Genomic DNA, 25,158 nt, shown 5'->3' with positions numbered 1-25,158 from the left:
ACATAGCTTCATGAAAAATTTTCAGAAATTGTTGAGTCCAAAAATAGAGAAAAATACATGCTCAGTGGTTTATATTTTTCAGTAGATTTTACTTGTCTGTGTATTTATTTTTCCTTTATTTAAATATATTTATTTAAAATGTGTATGTCAATGGCACTTGACTAGAATGTGTGAGGATCCGGGTTCAACTTGTAATACTGTAAAAAAAGTTATTTTGGGGTACAGGCCTGAGTGTACATATTCTTTATCTCGATACTTGGGAAACAGAAGCAGGTGGATCCCCATAAACTTAAAGCCATCTTGATCTACAACATGAATTACAGGAAAGCTAGGGCTACATAGAGAAATTCTATCTCAAAATTAATAAATAAAAAATATAAATTTCATTTAATTTAAAATAAATAATATTGTTTAGACAAAATAAATCATCAATTCTCCACTCTGGAAGAGAATTATTTTCTAATTCATAATCCTCTCTTTCATATTGTTGCTCCATATATTATTGTGTGGTGGGAATAAAAACTTAAATAACTTTATACCACTTTATGAGTAAGAACATTGGAAGCTGAAAGCTTATTAAATATAAAATAATCAAAATCTAATCTTTTATTGGTGTTACACATCTGAATTTATACTGGAAAAGTTAAATGAATTGTGTTGTGATTATATGATTTGTTTAAACTGGCAAGCAGAGGGTTAGAGCAATGGCTCAGTGGCTAAGAGCACGAGTTGTTCTTCCAGAAGTTCTGAGTTCAATTCTAGCAAATAGGAGGTGGATCGCAAACATCTGTACAGATTCTCTTTTCTGGTGTGCAGGAAGACACTCATATACATAAAATAAATAACCTTTTAAAAATACTGTCGTGCATTTATATTCCCCTATTTCTTAAATTGTTTCAGCTCTATGACTCAGTGGCATTATGTGAACCATTCTAGAATGTCTGGGAGAATATAACTGAAAACTAACGGTCAAACCCTCCTGCTCAAATCAACCGGAGCAAAGGTTCATAGCTGATTTTCTTCTCTTTCAGATCCAGTGTATTTTTCATTAAAAACTACTCAATTCAGATGATCCAAAACTGTCAAGGACTATGGATTGCTCTCATGATCTCAATGTAGATGGAATGACCTGCCTCAAGGTTGAAAACCTGCCATGCCACACTTTATCTTGTAACCTGAAGCATGTCTTTGAGGATTATGGACCTGTTAGTGATGTATATATCCCCCGAAATCACTTAACTGAAGAGCACTATGGCTTTGCCTTCATCCATTTCTACAACAAATGTGATGCCAAGGATGCCGTACATGCCCTAAATGGGATTTTACTGGATGGTTGTAAACTGAAGGTACGGATGGTGGACAATGATGATCCACATTACGCTCAACCTGATTGTGGTCAGGGAAGGCAGTATGATTATGAGGAAGAAAACTATGAATTCCAGAGCCAATGTGAAAGACAGCACTGTTCCAACACTAGGATCCAAACCAGATCTCATAGAAGATCTTCTCCAGACCACTCAGAATCCAAACCTCAATCTTGTAATCATTCGCACAGAAGATCATCACCAACCAAAAGATCCAAGACCCAGTCTTCAGTGTCTACTCAGTGGTTGCCAAACAGAGCCTCTCCAAAGTCCAGAAACCTTCCAGGAGAAATGAAGAAACCCAAATCGAAATCTTCATGTAAGAGTGCCTCCAAGAATTCTTCCAGAGTAGGTAGGTACACATAGCCTAAAAATTCCTCAACAAGTAGTCTGAGTAGTAGGAAGCATGAAGGTAAAGGGGGAAGAGGTTTTGAAAAAAGTCAATAGAAGTATAAAAGAATGATATATTGCATAAGATTTTATTGTGAACTTTTTTCATGATTTAAGTTTAATTTTATAGCTGCTATTTTAATGTTATAATTTGCTGTAAATTGTTGAAAGATTTAATATTTTCTTATTTAGACATTTGACATAAAAATAATAATCCTTAGAATGCTCAATTTTTTAAAATGGTTAACTGAGTATTAGCATCATTTGAAGCCTCCTATGACAATATCTGTGGTTTTTCTTATCTAAAACTTGGTGATTATACATGATTCCTTATAGTCTTCATCTTTTCAAGTTAAAACCCCATAAAAATTGTAAATGTACACATGCTGTAAATTTCTCTATTTATTTTCTGCTCTAAATAATAAAACTTTCACTTGTACAAAGAAATTAGAATTCTTTTCTTAAATTATTTATTAGGCACCATTCTAATATTTATACATTTTTATAAGTATCAAGTATAACTGCTGAGGAAGTATATTTAGTCATTAAGGTGGCATTTCCAGTAAAGATTACTTGATTATTTTAAAGCTTGAAACTGCTATTGGAACTGTTTCTCTTTGTGCTTTGATTTGCTAGAACTATTTCTAGTGTCCATCTTATTTATTCTTTACTTCATGGTTACCATTATAAAATTACTGGATCAGAAATGTATTCAATTATTTACATCTTCAAATTGGAAAGAATGAGAACTCAATTAGATATGACACATTCCTAGTACTAAAATTTTCACTTGCTGGTATGCAATATCTAGCAGGGCTTTGTCATCCCATTATTTGGTGATTACATTTATATTACTTTTATATAAGTATATTTTTAAGAGGCATTTATTGTAGGTTTCCATATGACCCCTAAATTGGTCCTTCATTTAGGTTGTCTCTTCGTACACTTAACTTCGGCCTTAACCTCTCTTTCATCCCATCTATTTAATCAAACCATCCCTCTTTCCACACCATAACTCTGGCATGAGCTTACTTCATTATCGTGAATAATCTTTTTATATGTTATTGGATTTGGTTTGAAAGAATTTTGAAGGATTTGGTTTGAAAATTTTGTGTGTTCATGAGAGAAATTGGCCTATAATTTTTTCTCTTTATTGATTCTTTGTATAATATATGTATCAGGGTAATTGTGGAATTGCATAAAAGGTAGGCAATGCTCCCACTTTTTCTATTTTGCAGAATAATTTGATGAGTATTATCAATAATACGTTGAAACCCCAGTAAAATTCTGTGCTGAACCTATCTGGCTCTGAGCTTTTTTTGGTTTAGAGACATAATTACTACTTCTATTTCACTAGGACTAAGGATCTGTTTTAATTGATTATTCAGTTTTCATTTAACTTTAGTAGGCTGTTTATATCAGGAATTTTATCCATTTCTTTCAGATTTTCATTTTGTTGTAGAACAAATTTTTAAAATATGTCTTTACTATTCTCTGTATTTTCTTGGTATCTGTTTTATTTCCCCCATTTTGACTCTGACTCTATTAATTTGAATATTGCCTCTCTACCTTTTCATTAATTTGAGAAAAGGTTTATCAATCTTACTAGTTTTCATAAGGAACCACATCTTCATTTCATTGATTTTTGTGTATTGTTTGGTTTGTTTCTGTTTTATTAATATCAGACATAAGTTTGATTATTTATTATTCTATACACCTTAGAGATGTTATTTTTTGTTTTTTCATCTAGAGCATTAATGTCTGCCCTTAAGTCACTAATAAAAGATCTCTCCAGTTTTTTCTATGTAGGTATTTTGTGTTAAGCCGTTGCCTCTGTTCAGTTGTGTCCTATAGATTTAGATATATTGTATTTTCAATCTCATTCAATTCTAAATGTTGTTAATTTCCTTCTTAATTTAAATCATGATCAGCTTTCATTCAACAGTGAGTTGCTCAATTTTAATGACTTGGTAAACATGTTGTTGTTTCTATTCTTGTTGATATTCAGCTTTAATCTGTGGTGGTCACATAGGATACAAGATGCTACTTAAATTTTCTTATAACCATTGATATTTCCTTTGTGTTCCTGCCTTTGGTCAACTGTGAAATAAATTCCACCAGCTACTGACATTCTGGGTTGAAATATTATGCAAAAGCCTGCTAAAGTTCATTTGATTTGTGATGATATTTAGCTACAGCATTTCTATGTTTAGTTTTTATTTGAAGGGCCTGTCTATTGGAGAGAGTGAGATATTAAAGTTACCCACTATCACTGTATACAGTTTTATCTATAGTAGTATATTTTTTATGATGTTGGGTACCCTTCAGTTTGGTATATAAATATTTAGAATTACAATATCCCCTTGATAGATTTTTTCTTTGATGAATAATAGTGTCCTCTATCTCTTCTGATTAGGTTTTATTGAACTCTTTTTCATCCTCCTGCTTGCTTCTTGTGTCCATTTGTTTGGACAATATTTGTCCATTCTTTTATCCTGAGGTGATGTCTATTTTTTATGTTAATGTGCATTCTTTGGATACAGCAGAAAGATGGTTCCTGTTTTTTTAATCCAATATGCTAAATTGTATCTTTTTATTGGTGAATTATTATTTTTAACTCTCAGTATCCTGAGAGTTAAAAATGAGAAGTCCTTGTTGATTTCTGGTATTTTGTTGCTATTGTTTGGGTTCAGTCACCTTAATCTTTTTATTTGCTAGCTAGAGATTATTTATTACTTGTGTTTTATGGAGTCTAGAAAACCACTTTTGGTTGAAGTTTTCCTGCTAGTGCCTTCTGCAAAGCTGAATTTTTAAGATAGATATTGTATAAGTTTGGTTTTATCATGGAATGCTTTTTTCATCTATCAAAGTAATTGATAGTTTTACTGCATATAGTAGTATAGTTGGCATCTTTTGTTTCTTTGCATTTGAGTCTCTATTAAAAAGTCACATGCTAATATAACTGGTCCTCCTTCATGTAATACTTGGTTATTTTCCTTTTCAGCTTTTAATATTCTCTTTTTTTTCCTCCATTATTTCTTTAATTATCATGTTTCAAGGGGACTTTCTTCCCTGGTTCAGTCTATTTGATTTTTATATGCATTTTGTGCCTGGATACACAATTTCCTTTGGATGTTAGTGAAATCCTCTTTTATGATTTTGAGAATATTTTATGTGCAGGTTGTTACTATCCAGAAGGTGAGACTGGGGAGTTTTTTTCAGAGGACAAAAAAATAACATCATTTGTGGACCTAATTCCTGCCAAGTGTGTTCGCTAGTAGTGTAGAAAGTGTTTCTAGGTATAGGTACTTACAGTAAGGGAAGAGGGTAGACTAGAAATGGGGAATTAATGGTTTCATAAAATGAATGAATACTGGGCTCACTGTAAGCAGAGTGCCCAGGGAAGGGAGGTTGGGAGGGCAGAACTTTCCAAGTGGCCTACTATAAGGCTGGAAACAAGGCTGCAAAACTTATGGTGGTAGGCAGGAGAGAGAAAAAAGTTTTTATCTGGTTTCCATTCCTTTGCCTCTGAGTTCTGAAATAGAGAATTTCAATTTAATATTTAATTTGACTTCTTTATGTCAAGCTTATGCCAATTATTATTACTAGCAAAGAAAATGGTTATTTAGACATGGCTCATTCTATATCCCTCTCTTTGCACAGGACAGTTGATTCAGGTGTACTAAACCAAATAGACCAAGATTTTGGAGGTGAATTGTTAAGCAGGCAAATAATAATATTTTTTATAAAAAAGTAATAAAGCATATATATTTCTATTATTTTGAACAAAATAAATAAAACAATTATAGACTGTATCAATTATTTCTTTTTTACTGGATATTTTATTTATTTACATTTCAGATGTCATGCTTTTTCTCTGTTTCCCCTCCCTAGAAATCTCACAACCCATCCTCTTCCTCCTTATTGACTTCATGCCATATTCAGATGCGGATGCTCACAGCTAACCTTTGAACTGATCATAGGGTCCCCAGTGTAGGAGTGAGAGAGAAGACTGAAGGAACTGTAAGTGTTTCTGGCCCCATGGGAAGAGTGCCAATACCAACTAACCAGAGCACTCAGGGTCTAACCCTCCAGCCTCGGAAGACACATGTAGGGACCCATGGTTCCAGCTATATATGTAGGGGAGGATGGCCTTGTCAGACATAGGTGGCAGAGGAAGTCCTTTGTCCTGTGAAGGCTGAATGCCCCAGTGTGGGGAAATTCGAAGATGGAGAGGTGGGAGTAGGGGGTGGGTGGGAGCACATCCCCATAGAATCAGGAGGAGAGGGATGGGATAGGGGGTTTCTGGGTGGGGGAAATGAGGAATTGGGGTAACATCTGAAATATAAAAAAGTAGAATATCCAATAAAAATAATTGACTTATGATAATGTCCCTTGCTTAATATAAATTTCTCAGTTTCATGAGGTCCCAGATATTAATTGTTGATTTTGGTGCCTCAGCTATTGGTGTTTCAAGTTGTCTTCTGTGCCAATATGTTGAAGGCTATTCCCCAATTTCTCTTTTTAAGTGTAATCTATTTTAATGGTCCAATCATGTTGCTATAGATATATGCTTATGACACTGATGTCTTCCTTGGTTCAAATTTTTCACATCATATGTGTCCTCAAATTTATCTATGTTTCCATAGGTTTATGTTTCTAAATATAGTTCACAAAACATTCCTTAATATCTTCCTGAATTTTACTACTATATATTGTAAGGTCCTCTATTTCATCTCTAATATTATTGATTTAAGTCCCCCATTTCTTTTTTTATTAATTTGGCTATTGGTTTGTTAGTCTTGTTTGCCTTTTCAAAAATAATCTCTTTATTGATTCTTTGTATTTTTTTGGTGTCCATTATGTTAAATTCTGCTCTGATTTTTATTATTTACATCAGCCTACTTACTTTGTTTTTTACTTCTGTGACTTTGATGTGTATTATTGAGTTATTTATTTGAGATCTCTCTGATAAAACTTCCTTCTTAAAACATCCCTTTCTGTTTGTGAAATATTTTCTCAAGTTGTGTTTTGAGTTTCACATGATGCTAGTGTACTGTACAGAGGTTTTTACCGGTTCATTATTATCAGGTGCTTGGCTATGTATTTCTAATATTTTGGTAAACTTTTGTTATAATTGTATTGAATAGATTCTCAATTATTTTATTTTACTTTTCAGCTCGTTTTTTTGTATTTGTACTCATGTTGGCACCTTGATAATTTCTCACAAGTCCTAATAACACAAACCTATTTGCTATTTACTGCTCTTCACTGTGTACCTTTCTGTTCCTTTGTAGTTTTCAGATGTCTTATCAGACATTTTGATTCACAATGTTTTAGCATATTTTTATTTTGGAATGGAGTTCATTTTTATGGTATCTGGCATTTAATGATTCACAGCACCACCCAGAAGTAGCTTTGAATCTGTCATTCTGCCTTTGAAATGAAGGAAAATATACTTTTTGATGTCCAAAACTTGAAATGTTATTATAGAAATGACAAGAAATGTTTTTGTAGTAGAAAATGTCACGTATAAAAGCATCATTGAAAAATATGTGAGACGTGGTATTTATTTACTTATCTTAATATAGCTGTTTTTACATATTGATTAATACTATTTACCATTTTCATATATCTGGGGTAGCAATTTTATTGTATTTTTGGTGGTTTCAGACATGCCACACATTTAACAGCAAATAGAAATATAAAACTCTAATCAAATAAAACTTAATTGGAGACAACTGTATTCCCCAAGAGGGCATACATAAATGTCATGAAATAATTGTTGGTTGCCATAATAAGGGTGGTGCTATACTTATTTAGCTTACCCTAGAGTCTAGGAATGCAGTTATACTTCCTACATTAAAGATAGCTTCCTAATCCAGCTGTTAGGCTCCCAAACTAAAACATACTTATGTTAAGAATTTCAGTTTTAATCACAAGGCTACAATTTTCTCCCATTAAGAAATGGGAGTGAATGTTATCTTTAAAACATTTCCCTAAAATTAGTTATTGATTCTGATAGACTTATGTGAGTCTCAAGAATAGTCTTGTTTCAATGTACTTACTTATTCACTTTATAAACCAATATCAGCTATTTATCTTCTCCCAATAACCCCTCAAGCAAGTCCTTCCTCATTCCACCTTCCTCTTATCTTTTGAGAAGCAGAAGTCCCACTTTAAATGCAGCATCCTTTTCCATTAGAGGCTGGGTAGAGGCTCCAAGATGACAATTCTGCTAGGTTCCTATTTTCTTGAATAACAGAGAATCATTAATAGTCTCAGGGATTGGTTCTTATCCATGGGATGGGTCTCAGTTTAGGGCAGTAAATTTAGTTGGCCATTCACTCAGTCTCTGCTTTATATTTGTCCCTGAACATCTGCTTGGCAGAACACACTTTGTAGTTTTGTGGGTAGGTTGTAATCCTTAATCATCCTAGAGATTAGCAACCCCACAACAATCTCCCTCCTTTATCTCTTATTATTCTTAAACATGATCTCCATCATGACCCCCTTCCCCATCCATTCTCCCACCCATTTTCCTCTTTCCACCAACCACAGTCATCTATTTTCCTCTTTAAGAAAAACTAAAACATACTCCCTTGATCCTTTCTTCATATTTGGTTTCTTTGAGTTTCTTGATTATAGCATGGTTTCTGGTAATTTATGGCTAATATTCACAAATAAATGAGTACATACCATGTATATCCTTATGGGTCTGGGTTACCTCACCCAAGATGATATTTTCCAGTTCCATGTATTTGCCTGTGAAATTCAAAACATCCTTTTTAAAAAAATGGCTGATTAGTATTCCATTGTGTAGATGAACTGCATTTTCTTTATCCATTTTTCAGTTGAGAGATATCTAGGTTGTTTCAAGTTTCTGGCTATTACAACTAGAGCTGCTATAAACATAGATGAGCAAGTGTACTTGTGAGATGGTACAGAATCTTTTGAGAACATGCCCAGGAGTGCTATAGCTGGATTTTAAGGTAGAACTATTCCCAGTCTTCTGAGAAACCTCCAAATTAATTTCCAGAGTGGTTGTACAAATTTTCACTGCCACTAGCAATGGAGGAGTGTTGCCCCTGCTCTACAGTCAAATCAGCATTTGAGTTTTTTGAGTTTTGATCACAGCCATTCTGATGGGTGTAAGGTAGAATCTCATTGTGTTCTTGATTTGCATTTCCCTAAGGACTAAGGACTTTGAACATTTCTTTTGGTACTTCTCAGCCAATTGAGATTTATCTGTTTAGCTCTATACCCCATTTTTAAATTGGTTTATTGGGATTGTTGGTGTCTAAGTTATTGAGTTCTTTATATATTTTAAATATTAGCCCTTTGTTAGATGTAAGGTAACTGAAGACCTTTTCCCAATCTGGAGCTTGTTGTTTTGTTTTAGAACAGTGTCCTTTCACTTACAGAAGAAGCTTTGTAGTTTCGTGAGGTCCCGTGTATTACTTCTTAATCTTAGTGCCAGAGATACTTGTCTTTGGTTCAGGAAATTGTCTCTTGTACCATTGAGTTCGAGGCTATTCTCTGTTTTCTGTTCTATTAGATTTAGTGTATCTGGTTTTATATTGAGGTCTTTAATCTATTTGGACTTGAGGTTTTTGCAGGCTGATACATATGGATCAATTTGTGTTCTACATGACATCCAGATAGACTAACCCCATTTGTTGAAGATAATCACCCTTTTCTATTGTATGGTTTTAGTTTCTTTGTCAAAAATCTAGTGTCTGAAGGTATGTGGATTTATTTCTGGGTCTTTGAACCAACTCCATTGGTCCACCTGTGCGTTTCTATACTGATACTGTGCAAGTTTTTATTACAATTGCTGTATAGTAAATCTTGGGATCAGAATTAGTGATAGCTATAGAAGTTCTTTTATTGTTCAAGATCATTTTAGATATCTTGGATTTTTTGTTTCTCCATATGAAGTTGAGAAATTTTCTTTCAATATCTGTAAACAATTGTGTTGGAATTTCCATGAGGATTGCATTGAATCCGTAAATTTCTTTTGGTAAGATAGCTATTTTCACTATGTTAATTCTACCAATCTATAAACATGGGTGATCTTTCCATCTTCAGATGTCTTCCTCAATTTCTTAAGAGACTTGAAGTTGTTGTCATATAGGTCTTTCTCTTGCTTGGTTAAAGTTACACCAAGGTGTTTAATATAATTTGTTGCTATCATGAATGATACCATATAACTTTGTTCTCAGTCAATTTTTTCCTTGTGTGGATGGGACTACTGGTTTCTTTGGGTTAATGTTGTATCCAGACAATATGTTGAAGGTATTTATTAGCTGCAGTAGTTCTCTGTTAGATATTTGGAGTCATTTATTTATAGAATCATATCGGTGAATATCAATCACTTGACATCTTCCTTTCCAGTTTTTATCTCCTTGATCTCCTTCTGTTGTCTTACTGCTCTAGCTAGAACTTCAAGTATTATATTGGAGAGACAGAGGGAGAGTGGACAGACTTGTCTTGTCCCAATTTTACTGGAAATGCTTTCAGTTTCTCTTCATTTAATTTGATGTTGACTATTGGCTTGCCATATACTGCCTTTACTGTGTTTAGGTATGCATCTTGTATCCCAGGTCTCTGAAGGACTTTTATCTTAAAGGGGTGTTACATTTTGTCAAATGCTGTTTCAGTATCTAGTGAGATAATCATGTGGGGGTTTTTCCCTTTCAATTTGTTTATATTGTGGATTACATTGATGGATTTTCATAAATTGCCCTACCCGTGCCCCTGCATCCTGTGATGAAGCCTACTAGATCATAGCGGATGATATCGTTGATGAGTATTCAAATTGCAGTATTGTATCAAGTATTTTGGCATCAATGTTTATAAGAGAAATTGGTCAGAAATTATCTTTTTTTTTTTGAGTTTTTGTGTACTTTTGGCACCAGGGTGACTGTGGCCTCAGAGAATGAGTTGGGCAGTTTTCCTTCTGTTTCTATTTTGTGGAATAGTTTGAGAACTATTGATATCAGTTCTTTTTTGAAAAAGTGGTAAAATAAGTCATTGAAATGATCTGGGCTAGGGCTTTTTAAAAAATATATCTATTTATTGATTGGTTGGTTGGTTGGTTGGTTGGGGAATTTTAATAACTGCTTCTCTTTCCTTAGGGGTTATAGGCCTATTCAGATAGTTTGCCTGATTTATATTTAGCTTTAGTAATTGGCATCTGTCTAGAAAATCATCAATTTCATTATAATTGTCCAATTTTGTCAAGTATAGGCTTTGAAAGTAAGATTTAATGATTCTTTGAATTTCCACAATATCTGTTGTTATGCCTCCTTTTTCATTTATTAATTTTGTTAATTTGGGTACTATCTCTCTAAATTTTTTGAGAGGTTTGTTGTGTTTTATAAAATAATAAAGAAGAACCGGGATATGTTTATAGCAGTACAGTGTAGTATGGTGAGTTGGAAAGGGGTGCCTCTGTAGGCCCATGCTAACTCATCCCTTCTCCCTGAACTACGAAATATAAGATAGTATAGAATAAAGTTTACTTAGGGCATGAGAAAGAGAGTAGAGGAGGGAATAGAGATAGAGAAAAGCAGAGAGGGAGTGAGAAATACAGAGACAGAGACAGAGACAGAGAGACAGAGAGACAGAGAGGAGAAGCCAGCCAGGAACAAGTACAGAGGGACTAGGGAAATGAGGACAGAAGAGACAGAGTGGGTAAGAGAGGAAGAGAGGAAGAGATTGAGACAGCGAGGAAGGGGCAAAGAGTTATTGTCAAGTAACTGGGGCAGAGCCTAGAAGGAATGCTAGCAAGCTGGGGTTTATCTATCTTGGTGGTTTTCTTAAAGAATGCACTATTGTTTTTTTTGGGGGGGTATGGTTTTCTTTGTTTCTAATTGACTGATTTCAGTGATGAGTTCCATTATTTCCTGCTGTGTATTCCTTATTGGTGTATTTGTTTCTTTTTTCTTATTTGGAACCTTCAGATGTACTTTTATTTCATTAATATGGGATCTCTTCAATTTCTTTATGAGGGCACTTAGTGCTATGAACTTTCCTTTTAGAACTGCTTTCATTGCATCCCCTAAGTTTCTATATGCTGCACCTCATTTTCATTGAATTCTAGGGAGTCTTTGATATCTTCATTTCTTCCCTAACCAAGTGATCATTAAGAAAAGAGTTGTTCAGTTTCCATGAATATGTAAGTTTTCTGTTGTTTCTTATGTTTTTGAAGTCTGGCTTTAATTCATGGTAATCTGGTAAAAGGAAAAGAGTTATTTCAGACTTCATGTATCTGTGGAGGCTTTCTTTGTGACTGATTATATGGTCAGTTTAGGAGAAGGTCCCATGAAGTGTTAAGAAGTAGGTATAATCTTTTATGTATGTATAAAATGTTCTATAGATGTCTATGAAGTCCATTTGAATCATAACCTCTGTTAGTTTCATTATTTCTGTTTACCTTTTTTCTCGATGACCTGTCAATTAGTGAGAGTGGGGTATTGAAGTCTTCTACTATTAATGTCTGCAGTTTGATATGTGATTTAAACTTTATTAATGTTTCTTTGACAAATGCAGTTGCATTTGGTGTATAGATGTTGAGGATTTAGATGTTTTCTTGACAAAATTTTTTTCTTTGATGAGTGTGAACTGTTCTTCTCTGTCTCTTTTCAATGCTTTATGTTCAAAGTCAATTTCATTACAGATTAAAATGGCATTCCAGCTTGTTTGTTAGATCCATTTGCTTTGGAAACCTTTTTCTAGGCCCTTACCATAAGATAATGTCTATCTTTGTTACTGAGATCTGTTTCTTATATACAGTAAAATGATGAATTCTGCTTACACATCCATTCTGTTACCCTGTGTCTTTTTACTTAGGAATTGAGTCCAATGAGTTTTGAGAGATATTAAGAGATATTAATCACCAATGACTGCTATTACTGTTATTTTGATGATGGTGGTGGTTTAGTGTGTGTGTGTGTGTGTGTGTGTGTGTGTGTTTCTCTTCTATTATTTTTAATGATTAAAATTATTTTTATGGTTTCTTGAGTGTAGTTAGCCTCCTTTTGTTGGAATTTTTCTTCTAATATCCTCTGTAGGCCTGGTTTAATGGAAAATTATTGTTTAAATTTGGTTTTGACATGGAATATCTTGGTTTCTCTATAGTATCTTCTACACCTGAAATTCTATCTTCTATCTCCTGTGTTCTGTTATTGATGCTTATGTCTGTAGTTCCTGTTCTCTTTCCTAAGTTTTTCTTCTCCGAGATTGCCTCAGTTTGTGGTTTCTTTTTTGTTTCTATTTCCTTTTTCAGGTCTTGGACAGTTTTATCCATATCTTTTACCTGTTTGATTTTTATTTCCTAAATTTCTTTATATTTGCTAGCTCCCTATTTCAATGCTTCTACTTGTTTGAATGCATTTTCCTGTTTCTTGTCCACTTTAAAGGCCTCTATCATTTTTATAAGATATTTAAGATGTTCTTCTTGTGTTTCAGTTTCATTAGGATATCCAGTGTTAATTTTATCAGGATACCTGGACTCTAGTAGTGCCACATTGCCCTTGGTCTTGTTGAATGTGTTCTTCCACTGTCCTCCAGGCATCTGATTTTTCCCTGTGTTGGCTGTGTGATGCTAATGGCAGCAGAACTTCTTGAGAAAGTGTTCAAATCTGTGGCCCAAACAATGAAATTCATGGTACGTGCCTCTGCTGGCTATGTCTCAGGAAGACCCCATATTGTAGGCTTTGACCTGAATAGACCATACTCTTCAGTCTGTTTCCCAATCAGGTCCAAATGGGATGGTGGGTAGACCCAACTGTGATGGAGTTGGTGGAACTGAGTACCAAGCAGGTAAGTACCACTACCATATTAACAAAGCATCTAACAACTCTTGAGTTCAACTTTTGGAGCTTCCTTCTATAATACATATCTTTTCAGTAAAATATTCTCTAGTCATATAATGATTCTGTGAATTTTATCTGTGGAGTTAATTTTTGTTATAAGTGGGATGAGGAGAACCTTTAGTATTTATTGACATGTCTTGTATTTAATAATACAAGCTTCACCACTTTCATAACATTCATTTTCATCATTATTATTTTTAAAATGGAAGAATTCAACATCCTAATACAAAGCTGACATGTTGCAAAACTATAATCAAGTGGCTCTGAAATAGTGGACAAATTTCTTAGTTATGAAATAATGGTGAGTTGGGTCAGTTATGGATTAGAATATTAATTTTATACTCATCTGTCAAATAATGATTAGAAATATGGCCAAATAACTGGCACTGCTCTCCAATAGAGTCATGTAGACCCCAAAGTCAATAATATTGAGAATTCTACTAAAGGGAATTAATGCCCACAAAGTGAGCATTTGTCATTTATATGGAATTTTTAAAGACATAATTTGGAATCCACCTGAAAGCAAGTAGAAAATCCACAATCGGAGTCTAAATTTTCAAAGACATACATATCACCAGGAGATATAACCAAAGCAATGATTTCAGTTGCACCTACTAGAGAAAAAATGAGAGGAAAAAGTGAGCCCTTAAAACTGTGGACTGAAGGCTGAGTGGTGGTGGCACATGCCTTTAATCCCAGCACTTGGGAGGCAGAGGCAGGCGGATTTCTGAGTTCGAGGCCAGCCTGGTCTACAGAACTGTGGACTGAAAACAAATGAGCTCAAGATATTTTATAAATTTTGGTTATGCATGACATGAGGCTTCTAACTATGTTGTAACAAATGTGAGTGATATACTGATAGAATTATACAAAAAGAGGCTAAAAATTCAATAAGTTATAAATCAGGAATATTTTTAAAATTTTCTGTAGCAAAGAATGTCTTTTCAGTAGAAAATTCTTTGGACACAACTACATAATGTGAATTTGGAAAACATATTTTTGTGGTAGCCACTATAAATAGCTTCAGGTGGCATTTTAGTACACATTGGGTATGCACCCACCAGTGTTTAAAATTACTCATTATTTTAGTATACTATTTCCCCTTCAATTTTGAAGAAGTCATAGATATAGCATTATTCAACAAAAAAATAAATTCTGCATACAGTTAACCAATAAGTCTCAGTTGAGAGCAATGATGTTTGTTCCTAGTGGGCATATCCGAATGTCTTATTTTTTTTTAATGATTATATTAACACAATTGAGGCTGGAAGTACAGATATTTATTACACTCTGGAAACTATGAATGCTATCAAATATCTTTGACATACAAGATGGCTTCAAAATAAAATTCATCTACCCCCAAATGCTACTAGTTTTAATGTTTTGAAACCTTGCTCTAACCTCAAGATTTTTTCTCTTCCAGTGAGAAATAAGGAATCTTACAACCAAACAAATGGTAAGTAAAATACTTTAGTCCTTGGCTATGCTCTTACATGCATACAATGAAGAGTCTACTAGTTTTCATGCCTAAGGGGAATCACAATTCCTCAAATGGTTGTACAAACTTCAAAATTATAGTCTTGACTTAGCTCAAGATAGAGTGTAAAGGGATTGCTTGTGGGGAGATGTAAACCTACAGTTGGTGCTCCTTAGGCACCAGTAAAATATGTTTTCATCAGTCAGAAAGCACCACTTCCTTTGGCATATACATGTCAAAGCCTAAAACTAACTTCTAACTTCTAGGCTCCTCTGTTCTCTGGTACTTTATAGCTATTATACACACACACACACACACACACACACACACACACACACACATATATATATATACACATACATACATATCACAGCCTCCTCTGGCCCTTCTGAACTCCTCCACTATTCTACTATTATGTTACTTCCCAAGCTGTTTCAGATAACTAAACCTTTTCCCTTTTCAACATAACTTCTTATAACTGTCAGGACTCTTACATTATTTTTGCTATTTTCTCTTTTCTGGAGAGATTGCCCTGGTGAGTAAAAGTTGATTCTTTCAGATTCCTCTGTTCTCTTTCATATCTACCTTCTTCCCAACTATGAAGTGGTCATTCCAGTGGTTGCTTAACTGTGTACTTGCTTTTACTAGTCTACTTAAATAGTTTGGTTCTTTAACAGCATTTTGTACATATCACAATTGATCTAAATACTCATTTGATGTCATCTACAATTTTAGGGCAATTCAAATTCCTACTAAAAATGTATTTTTTAGTTTTCCAGTGTTTATAATAGATGTTTTTAAAACAATCTCATACATTATCAAAATTACATGTATTATTAAATGTATCTTAGAAATAAAAGTATATGTAACTAATATAAAAGTGTAAATAACCAATGAAAATCAAATAATATTGAAATTTAAACTAAAACATTAGTATTTGAATATTAACTGTAATAAATTTTTTTGGTTATATCTTTACAATTAACTAAAAAGCATAATTTTTGATAATTATTACAGAGTTGTATACATAAGAGACACAATTTTAAGATATATTTTCTGATTTTCTCTAAGAAATTCCTAAATTTATCCAGGAAAATATTAAGCTTGCTAATATGAATTTGTACTATCCTTCTCTTTACTTAAATCCAGTTGACATTGCCATATTTGATTGTGAAAATATTATATTTTCATTATATATATATATATGTATATATTTCTTCATGCAGTATATTTTTATTGATAGTAGATTCTTCTCTCATTACAATACACTCTACCACAGTTTTCCCTCTTTAAACTTCCCTACTTCCACTCACACTTTTCTTCTCTTTCAGATCTATTGCCCCTCTGTTTTCCTTTAGAAAAGAGCAGGTCTCCAAAAGACAACAGCCAAATAGGTAAGACAAGATACAGTAAGAAAAGGCAAAAGAACTCTTATCCAGGATAGACAAGGCAACCCAATAGGAGGAATAGTGTCTCGAGAAAGAAAAAAAGAGTCAGGGACACACTCACTCTCACTGTTAGGAGTCCCAAAAAACACCAAGCTATCAGCCAGAAAATATAGGCAGAGAACCTGGTACATGTAGTTTATAAAATACAGCTTTTGAGAGATGTTTTATGATGAATTTGATATTTAGAATTCCTTCATAATTCTTCCCTTCTTGTGATAACAGGTAAAGAAGATCCTATACATGATATGCTTAGTTGAGATACCACTATTTTGCAGCCAATTACTATAGAACAATTTTAAGTCATACCAGAAGAAAAACAAAAACAATGCCCATCTCAGACAGCAACATCTCTGAGAAATTCATAGTCATAATTTCAGAAACATACAGAGTGTTGATAATTATAAGAATCCAGATTTAAACATGACCATTTATATTTTTCAGGACTTCTTGTGGAAGAAAATATGGAGAACAACCAGAGGCAAGTGGAAAATGTGCAATCCAATTCTATGTTTGAAAGGCCACATGCATCAAAAGGAAATGCAACTCACACATTGATCACAAGTCCATATACCAGAAGTCAGACAAAAAAAAGATGCAAAAGCCCACAAAATTCAAGAGAAAGTCCAAGGATGGAACGTAAGTTGTATCAAGTGATAACATGATTGTTTCATGGTATAGAAAGTTTTTATTTTATTATGAGAGAGAGACAGAGAGACAGACAGAGACAGAGAGAAAGAGAGAGAGAACAGTGAGAGGCTTTTTGAGGAATACACAACAGAAAAAAAAAGTAGAAGAAACATGGACAGCATTCTGGACAAAGCCAGATATTTCTGTGGGAGATGGGAGAATAGCAGGAAATAGACAAAAGAGAAAGCCTAGTGAGATTTGCAGAAAACATTGCACAGAATAGTGGGAATAGAGAGATTATAAGTAGAATCAGTACTTGGGGGATAAAAGGGCCAGAAGAACTGTGTGGGCTTTAATATGTATTGGTCTGTAGACAAGGAAGGATCCTAGAGATGTGGACCTTAATATGAAGAAAATCAACATTAGTATATGTTAATTGGAGAGTAATATGTCCCTTCAGCTAGAAGTAAAGGAAATTGTTCCTTTTGGTAGCCAGGGAGCTAGCTTCCTAAGTTCCTAAGGTATGCTAGCTTTTATCTAACTTCCAGGAATCCTTCTATAGTCTAGATGGATCTGATTTCATGATATTTGAATTGCCTTTTTGAGATTGAGTAATTCGTGTTTCCTTTGGACCTGACATAAGTCACCTTTAAATTCACTAGGTAAAATGTTTTAGAATTTTTTCATTTTTTTAAGCTAAGAATTACTATTAAGCAGTATGTGTCACAGGCAACAGTGAATTTGTGACATGAAAATTTTATCAATTTTTTGACAGCTATTTTCAATAGAATTTCATAACATATCCATTTATTTTGATAATCCTCTGTACAGTTTGTTTAATAAAAGTCATCATTTTTACATATATGTTAGATATTTATAGTTCTATTTTGAAAAGTTAGATTCCTAATATCTTGGAAAGTGCAAGAAATGCTGCATTATGTTAATCAAGCATCTCTTACTTGTAGAAAAGTATGTTTCTCTATGAAGGCATTCTTAATCTTGAGGAATAATTGTGAACTCCTTAAACTGTTTAGGCACAATCTATTAGTGATATATTATAGCGTAATTTGTAATGTTTCTCATATCTAACAATGCAAAGAATATTTTCCCATCATTCATCTTGTTATAAGTTCAGTATTGCTGATTTTGAAAAACAAAATATGTTCTATCCATAGAATTTGTATTGCTTTCTCATTGTGAAACATAGATTATTACTCTCATTCCAAAGGTGATTAAAAAGTTTTTCTTCTTAAAACTGGCATATTAATCCAGCAGGTTAGTCAACAGTATTCTAGATTCTACAGAATATCCTTTTCTATATTATTAGGTCCAACATATTGACTTAATATGATATGAAATTTATGTAGAATCATAATCATCAAGTCACTAAGAAACATATGGAAAATAGCGCAAATGTGTCTTGTTTGAACATTTCCTCATCCCTGGCAGTCTTTTGCTCAAATATTAATAAAACATAACACAGAAGTAGTGTATTTCTTGTCTTTCCTAAGACATAATTTGTCACTAATAGTGAAAAAATTATAATTGTCATATGCCTTAGTTAGGTTATGGCTTCAATACAACCCAATGATCAAAAGAGAAGGTTTTGTTTCATTTATAGTATAAGATACTGTAATTTACAGTGTTTCCTGAAGGGAATTAATGATCTGAACTCAAAGCAGAATCCTGGATACATGGAGAAATGAAAAAGAGACAATAAAAAATGCTACTAACTAGTTTACTCTGGTGACACATTCAGCCTGCTTTCTTATACCACCTAGGGCCTCCTTTTCAAGGGGAAGAAACAATCACATTTGGCTGTATTCTCTCTAATCATTAATTAGGCAGATTCACAGCAGACTTACCTATAGGCAAGTGTAATGAAGGCATTTTCTCAATTGGGCTTCTCTCTTCCTGAATGACTCTGGCTTCAGACAAGTTGACAGAAAAAAACAAAACAAAACAAAAAAACAAAACAAAAACAAACCAGAAAATCAACAACAAAACCCACTAACCAATACATTATCTGAGAAAACAACTTAAATTTTTGTCACATATAAGCAACATCATTTTGCATGGTATTAAAATACACCGATTTTTCTAGGATTCCAGAAATTGCCTAAATCAAAAAAAAAAAAAGTGATTGTATCTTTGGTGACACTGATTTGGAATTTTGAAAATCAAGTTCCATCCAAATTCTTCTTTATGTTTATCACTTACATCCTAATATGCTTACCAATTGTTGTAAACCACATTTCAGTTCTTCCTTCCTTATGATGAAACCAGAAAAATCATACTGATTTCTGCAGTGCATTATATGTCAGTTATATGAACTTTAAGTGTTATCTCACTATGGCAAATGTACATTAAAAATAAGAATCACCACAAAGACGTATGTAAATGATTTCAAATCTATATAGCTATTACTTTATTTTTCAATCTCTACAGTAGTCATATTTTGTGAAGATCACAAATATCAAAATCATGACAGTATCCTATAAATAATTACATGTGATAGTGAAAATTACATGCCAATATAAGTTAAATTACAAAACTAGTATTCTATCTTACCTAGAATATACATTACTTGAACATATGAATATCATGACCCCAAGATATAAGAAATTGGACTTTGGCATATCTTCCACCATAAAATATCACAAAACTCCTTTATATATTCCCCTTTGTACTATCCATCTCACAAGCAGTGAGGTAAGCTAGACAGTAGATTTTATAGTTAAGGAATTTTTAACTCTCTAGGTGCTGGAAAGGCAGTCATCAAGCTTTCCCTGGCAAGAGTTAGGGCCTAGAATCGTTTAACAGTCACTTCCTTCTGCTTATCATTCAGGTGAAAAGTTAGTCTCTCTATATCCTAGCTCACTCTATATTTCCACTAAATGGAGCATCACACTAATGTCATTCAGCATTTTCTCTCCAAGTAGAATTATTCTACATACCAGGATCCAAAGAATAATACCATGTCTCTTGCCTTGGATTCACATGGTGGACTGTATAGAAAGAAAAACATTTTTCTTTCTTGAATTTACCTAGTTATTTTATCAACAGGAGTCTGCTTTATTTTGTTTTTCTTCTTTTTTTAAACTTTTAATAGACTTATTTTATTTTTAGAATTTCATACATGAGTACACTGTATTTACATCATTTCTACTTCTCACTTCACTGAAACTCCTCACATGTATCACTGAATATTTCTCAGATTCATGTTTTGGATTGTGGAATGAGTTAAGTATGTTAAGAATCTCATCTCTAGAGGAAACTCACTATACATACACTCTCCGTACCCACTGACTGCCTATTGCTCTTCATCTTGGAGTGGGTTTTTACTAGATATATCCTATCCATATTGACATATATACTGGTAAAGTAATTATGCAGTCTGATTTAAGCAACCATATTCAAAATATCTTCTTCTCTTTTTGATTCTCTGTTCCACAAGGTCTAAGAACTTGAGGCAAGGCAGCTTGTCCCATCAAGGGTATAGGTAAGCAATGATGGGTCAGGAACTTATGTTCAATACAGCTTCCTAGTCACCATTGTCAGGGAACTAAGCAAGCTCAGAGGTCAACATCATTCTTTGTCCTAGCATCAGCATGTCTCACCCATCACTCTGGCAGCCACCATGCTCCTTCAGCATTCTGCAGGAAATACACAAATATGTGTTCTTCCCCATATTTAATTCCTGCTTGAGATCATGCCTTATGCCAGTAAGTGGATCTTTCCCTTTCACCTATGCATAAGTATGTCTAACTGTAGAGTGCCATAGACACTCAGCAGAAAGTTTGTTGAAATCCAGATTTAGAAAAAGAAAGAAAGAAAGAAAGAAAGAAAGAAAGAAAGAAAGAAGGAAAGAAAGAAAGAAAGAAAGAAAGAAAGAAAGAAAGAAAGAAAGAAAATATCTTCTTGCAGTTATTACCATAAAATACAAAAAGCAAAGATTCTCTGGGCACTTTTAAGGTATGTAGACACCCAAATTTGTATCTCATTGCACTTAACATCTGTACAGTGATTTGTGTATGGTTCTTTTTTTCACATCTGTTTTATACTGTTATTTTCTCTTTGGTCTTCACATCACCATCTGCTCATACAGCTACCACAAGGAGCTCTTTTCTCTTTTCTACCTCCCCCTTGCACATTTTCTGGTACCAAGTGCACTCTGTAAATTTTCTGGTACCGAGTGTACTGTGTAAGTTTTCTGGTACCGAGTGTACTATCCAAATTTTTGGAGACTTACTCTTCATCTTCAGTTCCATCTCCAAACATAAGTTTGATTCGGTTCACAGTAGAAGTAGCCCCTACTGACAATGAGACTTTCAAGATGAATATATCACTGTTTTGTTGTTGTTGTCATTGTTGCTGTTGTTGTTGTTGCGGACAACCATCTTTTACTCCCATGACTTACTTTATTTGATAGCTGCTCTCTTACTATCATTATTAAGCCCTGGAAACCATACCAAACCTTGATACAGTGTAATATATCATCCTCTTTTCCCCTTGCTACTACTTTTTTAGAGCAAAATTTCAAAGCACAATTATATTATTTCTCTCTATTTTGGAGTTTCTTTCCAATCTTGTGATGTTTGATGGTAAATGGTGTAGGCAATCCTTTGTAGGATGTACCTAGTGTTATTTTTAAGGGTCTGTCTAACCTGATTTTTGCATTATTAAAATATGGCAGATATTGAACTAAGAAAATACCCAACTTGGACAGCAACAGCTCACAATAATTCAAACATCCCTAGTGTCAGTAGAATGGTAAGTGTTAATTAATGTGTATGGTACAACCTTGACTGCATAAAACACTATTATTTGTAAACTTTTTGCAGGAAAATACGTACAAAATAACCAAAAGCGAATGGAATATCCACAATCTGAGTCAATAATAAAAACAACGTGTTTATCAAAAGAAATTGAACCTGAAATATTGCCGGTATATGATAGATCTCAGAGAAGAACAAGAAGGAGGAGCCAAGGACTTCCAACATCCAACATATCAAGTAGATGTCAGTAACTTTTGAATTCTCCAAATTTAATATTGTGGTAATTTCTGTCTAATATATTACCTGACTTTCTTGATCATATTACAGTGAATGAAGCTATAAAATTTTAGCAAGACAAGGATTTTGTTGGCATAAGAAGATTTAAGTTGCAAATTGTAGATTTTTTTAGGCTTTTCCAACAAGGAATATTCTCAAAACACTATAAACAATAGTGGTTATACAGGAACAATCCACTATTATTTTAGTTTTTATTGACAGTAAATTGTAAACCATATATTATTATAATTAGTAATAGTAATTGTCCTACTAAACTATGGTAAATAAGTGAGAGAGCTTCTCAATGTAGTTTTGATATGCCCTTACTTCCTGATGGCAAATGATATTCATCATTTTCCATGCATTTGTTAGTTACTTGTATTTCTTCTTTTGAGAATTCATAAAAGAAAATCTATAACAACAAATGAAATTTAGAATAATTCTATTTTCCTCCTCAGGGCCATCAATTAATGTCTCCAAAACTATTTTGATGATGATGATGGGTAGTACCTGTGGATGTGTTTATTCTATCGAGTGTGACAAGGCTAAGAATGCTTCTAGCCATCTTGCCACACAGTCCTATCTAACACTATCATGTGGACCACAATACTGTTGGTGCTTCACTTAAAAATCTTACTTGAAACCACCAATTTGTGTTTCTTTCTCAGGAAGCAATAGCAAATATCACTATACAACTAATACTCACTATTATGTTTTATTTGATTCTTAAATTTCTAATGAAACCATGTATTTCATGAGTCTAGAAATAAATTTACATACTAATAAATATTTACAAAATGAAAACTGTACTTGATACAAGTGCTGTATCTAGTGCAGAATTTGTTTTGAATGTTATAAAGATAACCCAGCAGTTAAGATCACCTTGTGTTATTTCAGAGGACCTGAGTTCAATTTCATTCCCCAGTTTGGGAATGTCACAACTGTTTAGGAAGCTAGATCCAGGAGTATGATTCCTTCTAGTTTTAATAGGCATCTGAACATATTTAATATATACTCACACAGATGCATACACTTGTATATAGCATAAGTAAAGCTTTAAAAATCTATTTTTTTTAAATCTTAAGTGGATTTATAGTTATATTATTATCTTAATTATATTGTTCTCTATGGTAATATATAAAATTCTGAAAATTAATGAAATGCCCTTTGATTCACTTTAATTTTTCATAAATTTATCTAGAATAAGCTAAGTTACTTCAAAGGTAGTTTTGAAACCCTTTTCCCTTGTAAATTTAGGTTTCATGCTTTGCATTTGTATGATTCTATACAAAACCTGAATCAAATTCAGATTTAAGTGTTTAATCATTACGTGTTTGTTTTAATTCTATTTTGAAGCACTCCCAAAGAAGAATACATTCTAACTTTGACAATTTCTTTCTGATTAGTTTCTATCTTATATTTACAGGTGGAACAAACACTGCAGATGCTCTGCATAGTGGTGATTCTGAAAGAGGCCAGTTTAATTCCCTTCAACAATCTGAAAAGATAACAAAAATGGGAATAGAGGAATGGGGGGTTTGTACAGCAAAAAGTGAGAGTAACCTGAGCAATAATGATATCACTGAAGGGATGAGATCTACCTTTCATGAAGGGAACAAAAATCCACAAAATGACCTTTCAGGGCTTAGCTGTCATGACAGTAACAGGAAAATCCAGAAGCAAGTGGACTATCAACAACTTGAGTCAATATGTTTAATTCCATTTACACAAGAAGGAAATGTAACTGAAATTTTAATGGAAGACACATTTAGTAACGATAGAAGCAAGAGTCCAGAAGTTCTGATACTTGAAGAAACAATTGAAAGTTGGCTACTTCCAGATACTAAGGATGTGTCACTAGTGGGAGCTCATCATTGTTTATCACCTGAAACATTTGAAGATCTTAGTTATGATGAGGCTTGCAATTTTTCTAATAGTCACACAGTTTTACCATTGAGAGACGATTTAGCCATATCTGAGTTGCAAAAACTATATTTTTTTGCATCATTTCCAACAAGTGAACACATGTTGACAGAGAGCACTGCTCATAGAAATCAGTCTACATTGGTAACACCAACTAATTTTACCACTGCAGAAACTGATCAAAACGAACTCACAGACATCTCTTCCTGTTCTAACCAAACAGGCATAAGAAATTCTGAAATAATTTCTGATGATGAAACTTTAAATACTAATTTAGATTTTACAATAGCTATAACTCCTTACAGAACATCAGGAAACATCATGACAGGAGTTTTTGAAGTAGATAATAATAATTTCACTGAGATTAACTTAGAGTCTTGTGACTTATTGTCAAATCAAAATAATAGAAGCATTCATTCTGGTCACAGTTGTATTTCTAGTTCTGTTTCCAGCTCTAATTCAAATTCTACCAGTAATTCTAGAATGAATTACTCACCACTTTCTTTGTCAAATTTCAGTGAACACTTTTTACCATTTTGTAGTACAAGTGCCAGTACTATTGGCAATGATATAAGTTCACCACATACCTCACAAATTAATCAAGAAAGTAATTAATTCATTGTATTTCATTACCAACCTTTTGAGGTCAGTCAGCAAATGTATGTTACAAGCACAGAAACATCTAATGATAGTGATTCTTGGCCAGTTTTGCCTGATTTTTCAAACTTCAATGATATTCATAATAACCACCCTAAAGGACTTACCAAAGAACAGATTAATACTTTACCAGTAAAAATGTTTTCTGAAAATGATAAATTAAGCCACTGCAGTATTTGTCTTACACAATACACACAAAACAGTAAGATTCATGTACTACCTTGCTTTCATGAATATCATGATAAATGCATTGATCGCTGGCTGTCTGACAACACTACCTGTCCTATTTGTCGCAAACATACAATAAATCCTGATGACACAGAATTTCTATTTTGA

The 25,158-nt window shown here is 33.4% G+C and overlaps 1 protein-coding gene across 1 annotated transcript; it reads left to right on the top strand.

The window, feature by feature from the left end:
• Positions 1-1,091: 1,091 nt before the first annotated feature.
• Positions 1,092-25,158, top strand: LOC114626200 (E3 ubiquitin-protein ligase RLIM-like). Its single transcript, XM_028773540.1, is given in 4 exon segments — positions 1,092-1,716; positions 17,003-17,197; positions 22,033-22,209; positions 23,669-25,158. Coding segments are annotated over 4 exon segments (2,487 nt in total).

Source organism: Grammomys surdaster, unplaced genomic scaffold (genome assembly GCF_004785775.1).
Source record: "Grammomys surdaster isolate TR1022 unplaced genomic scaffold, NIH_TR_1.0 230, whole genome shotgun sequence".
Taxonomy (NCBI): Eukaryota; Metazoa; Chordata; class Mammalia; order Rodentia; family Muridae; genus Grammomys; species Grammomys surdaster.
The sequence above is the reverse complement of the archived record's forward strand: the minus strand, read 5'-3'. Positions and strand labels throughout refer to the sequence as shown.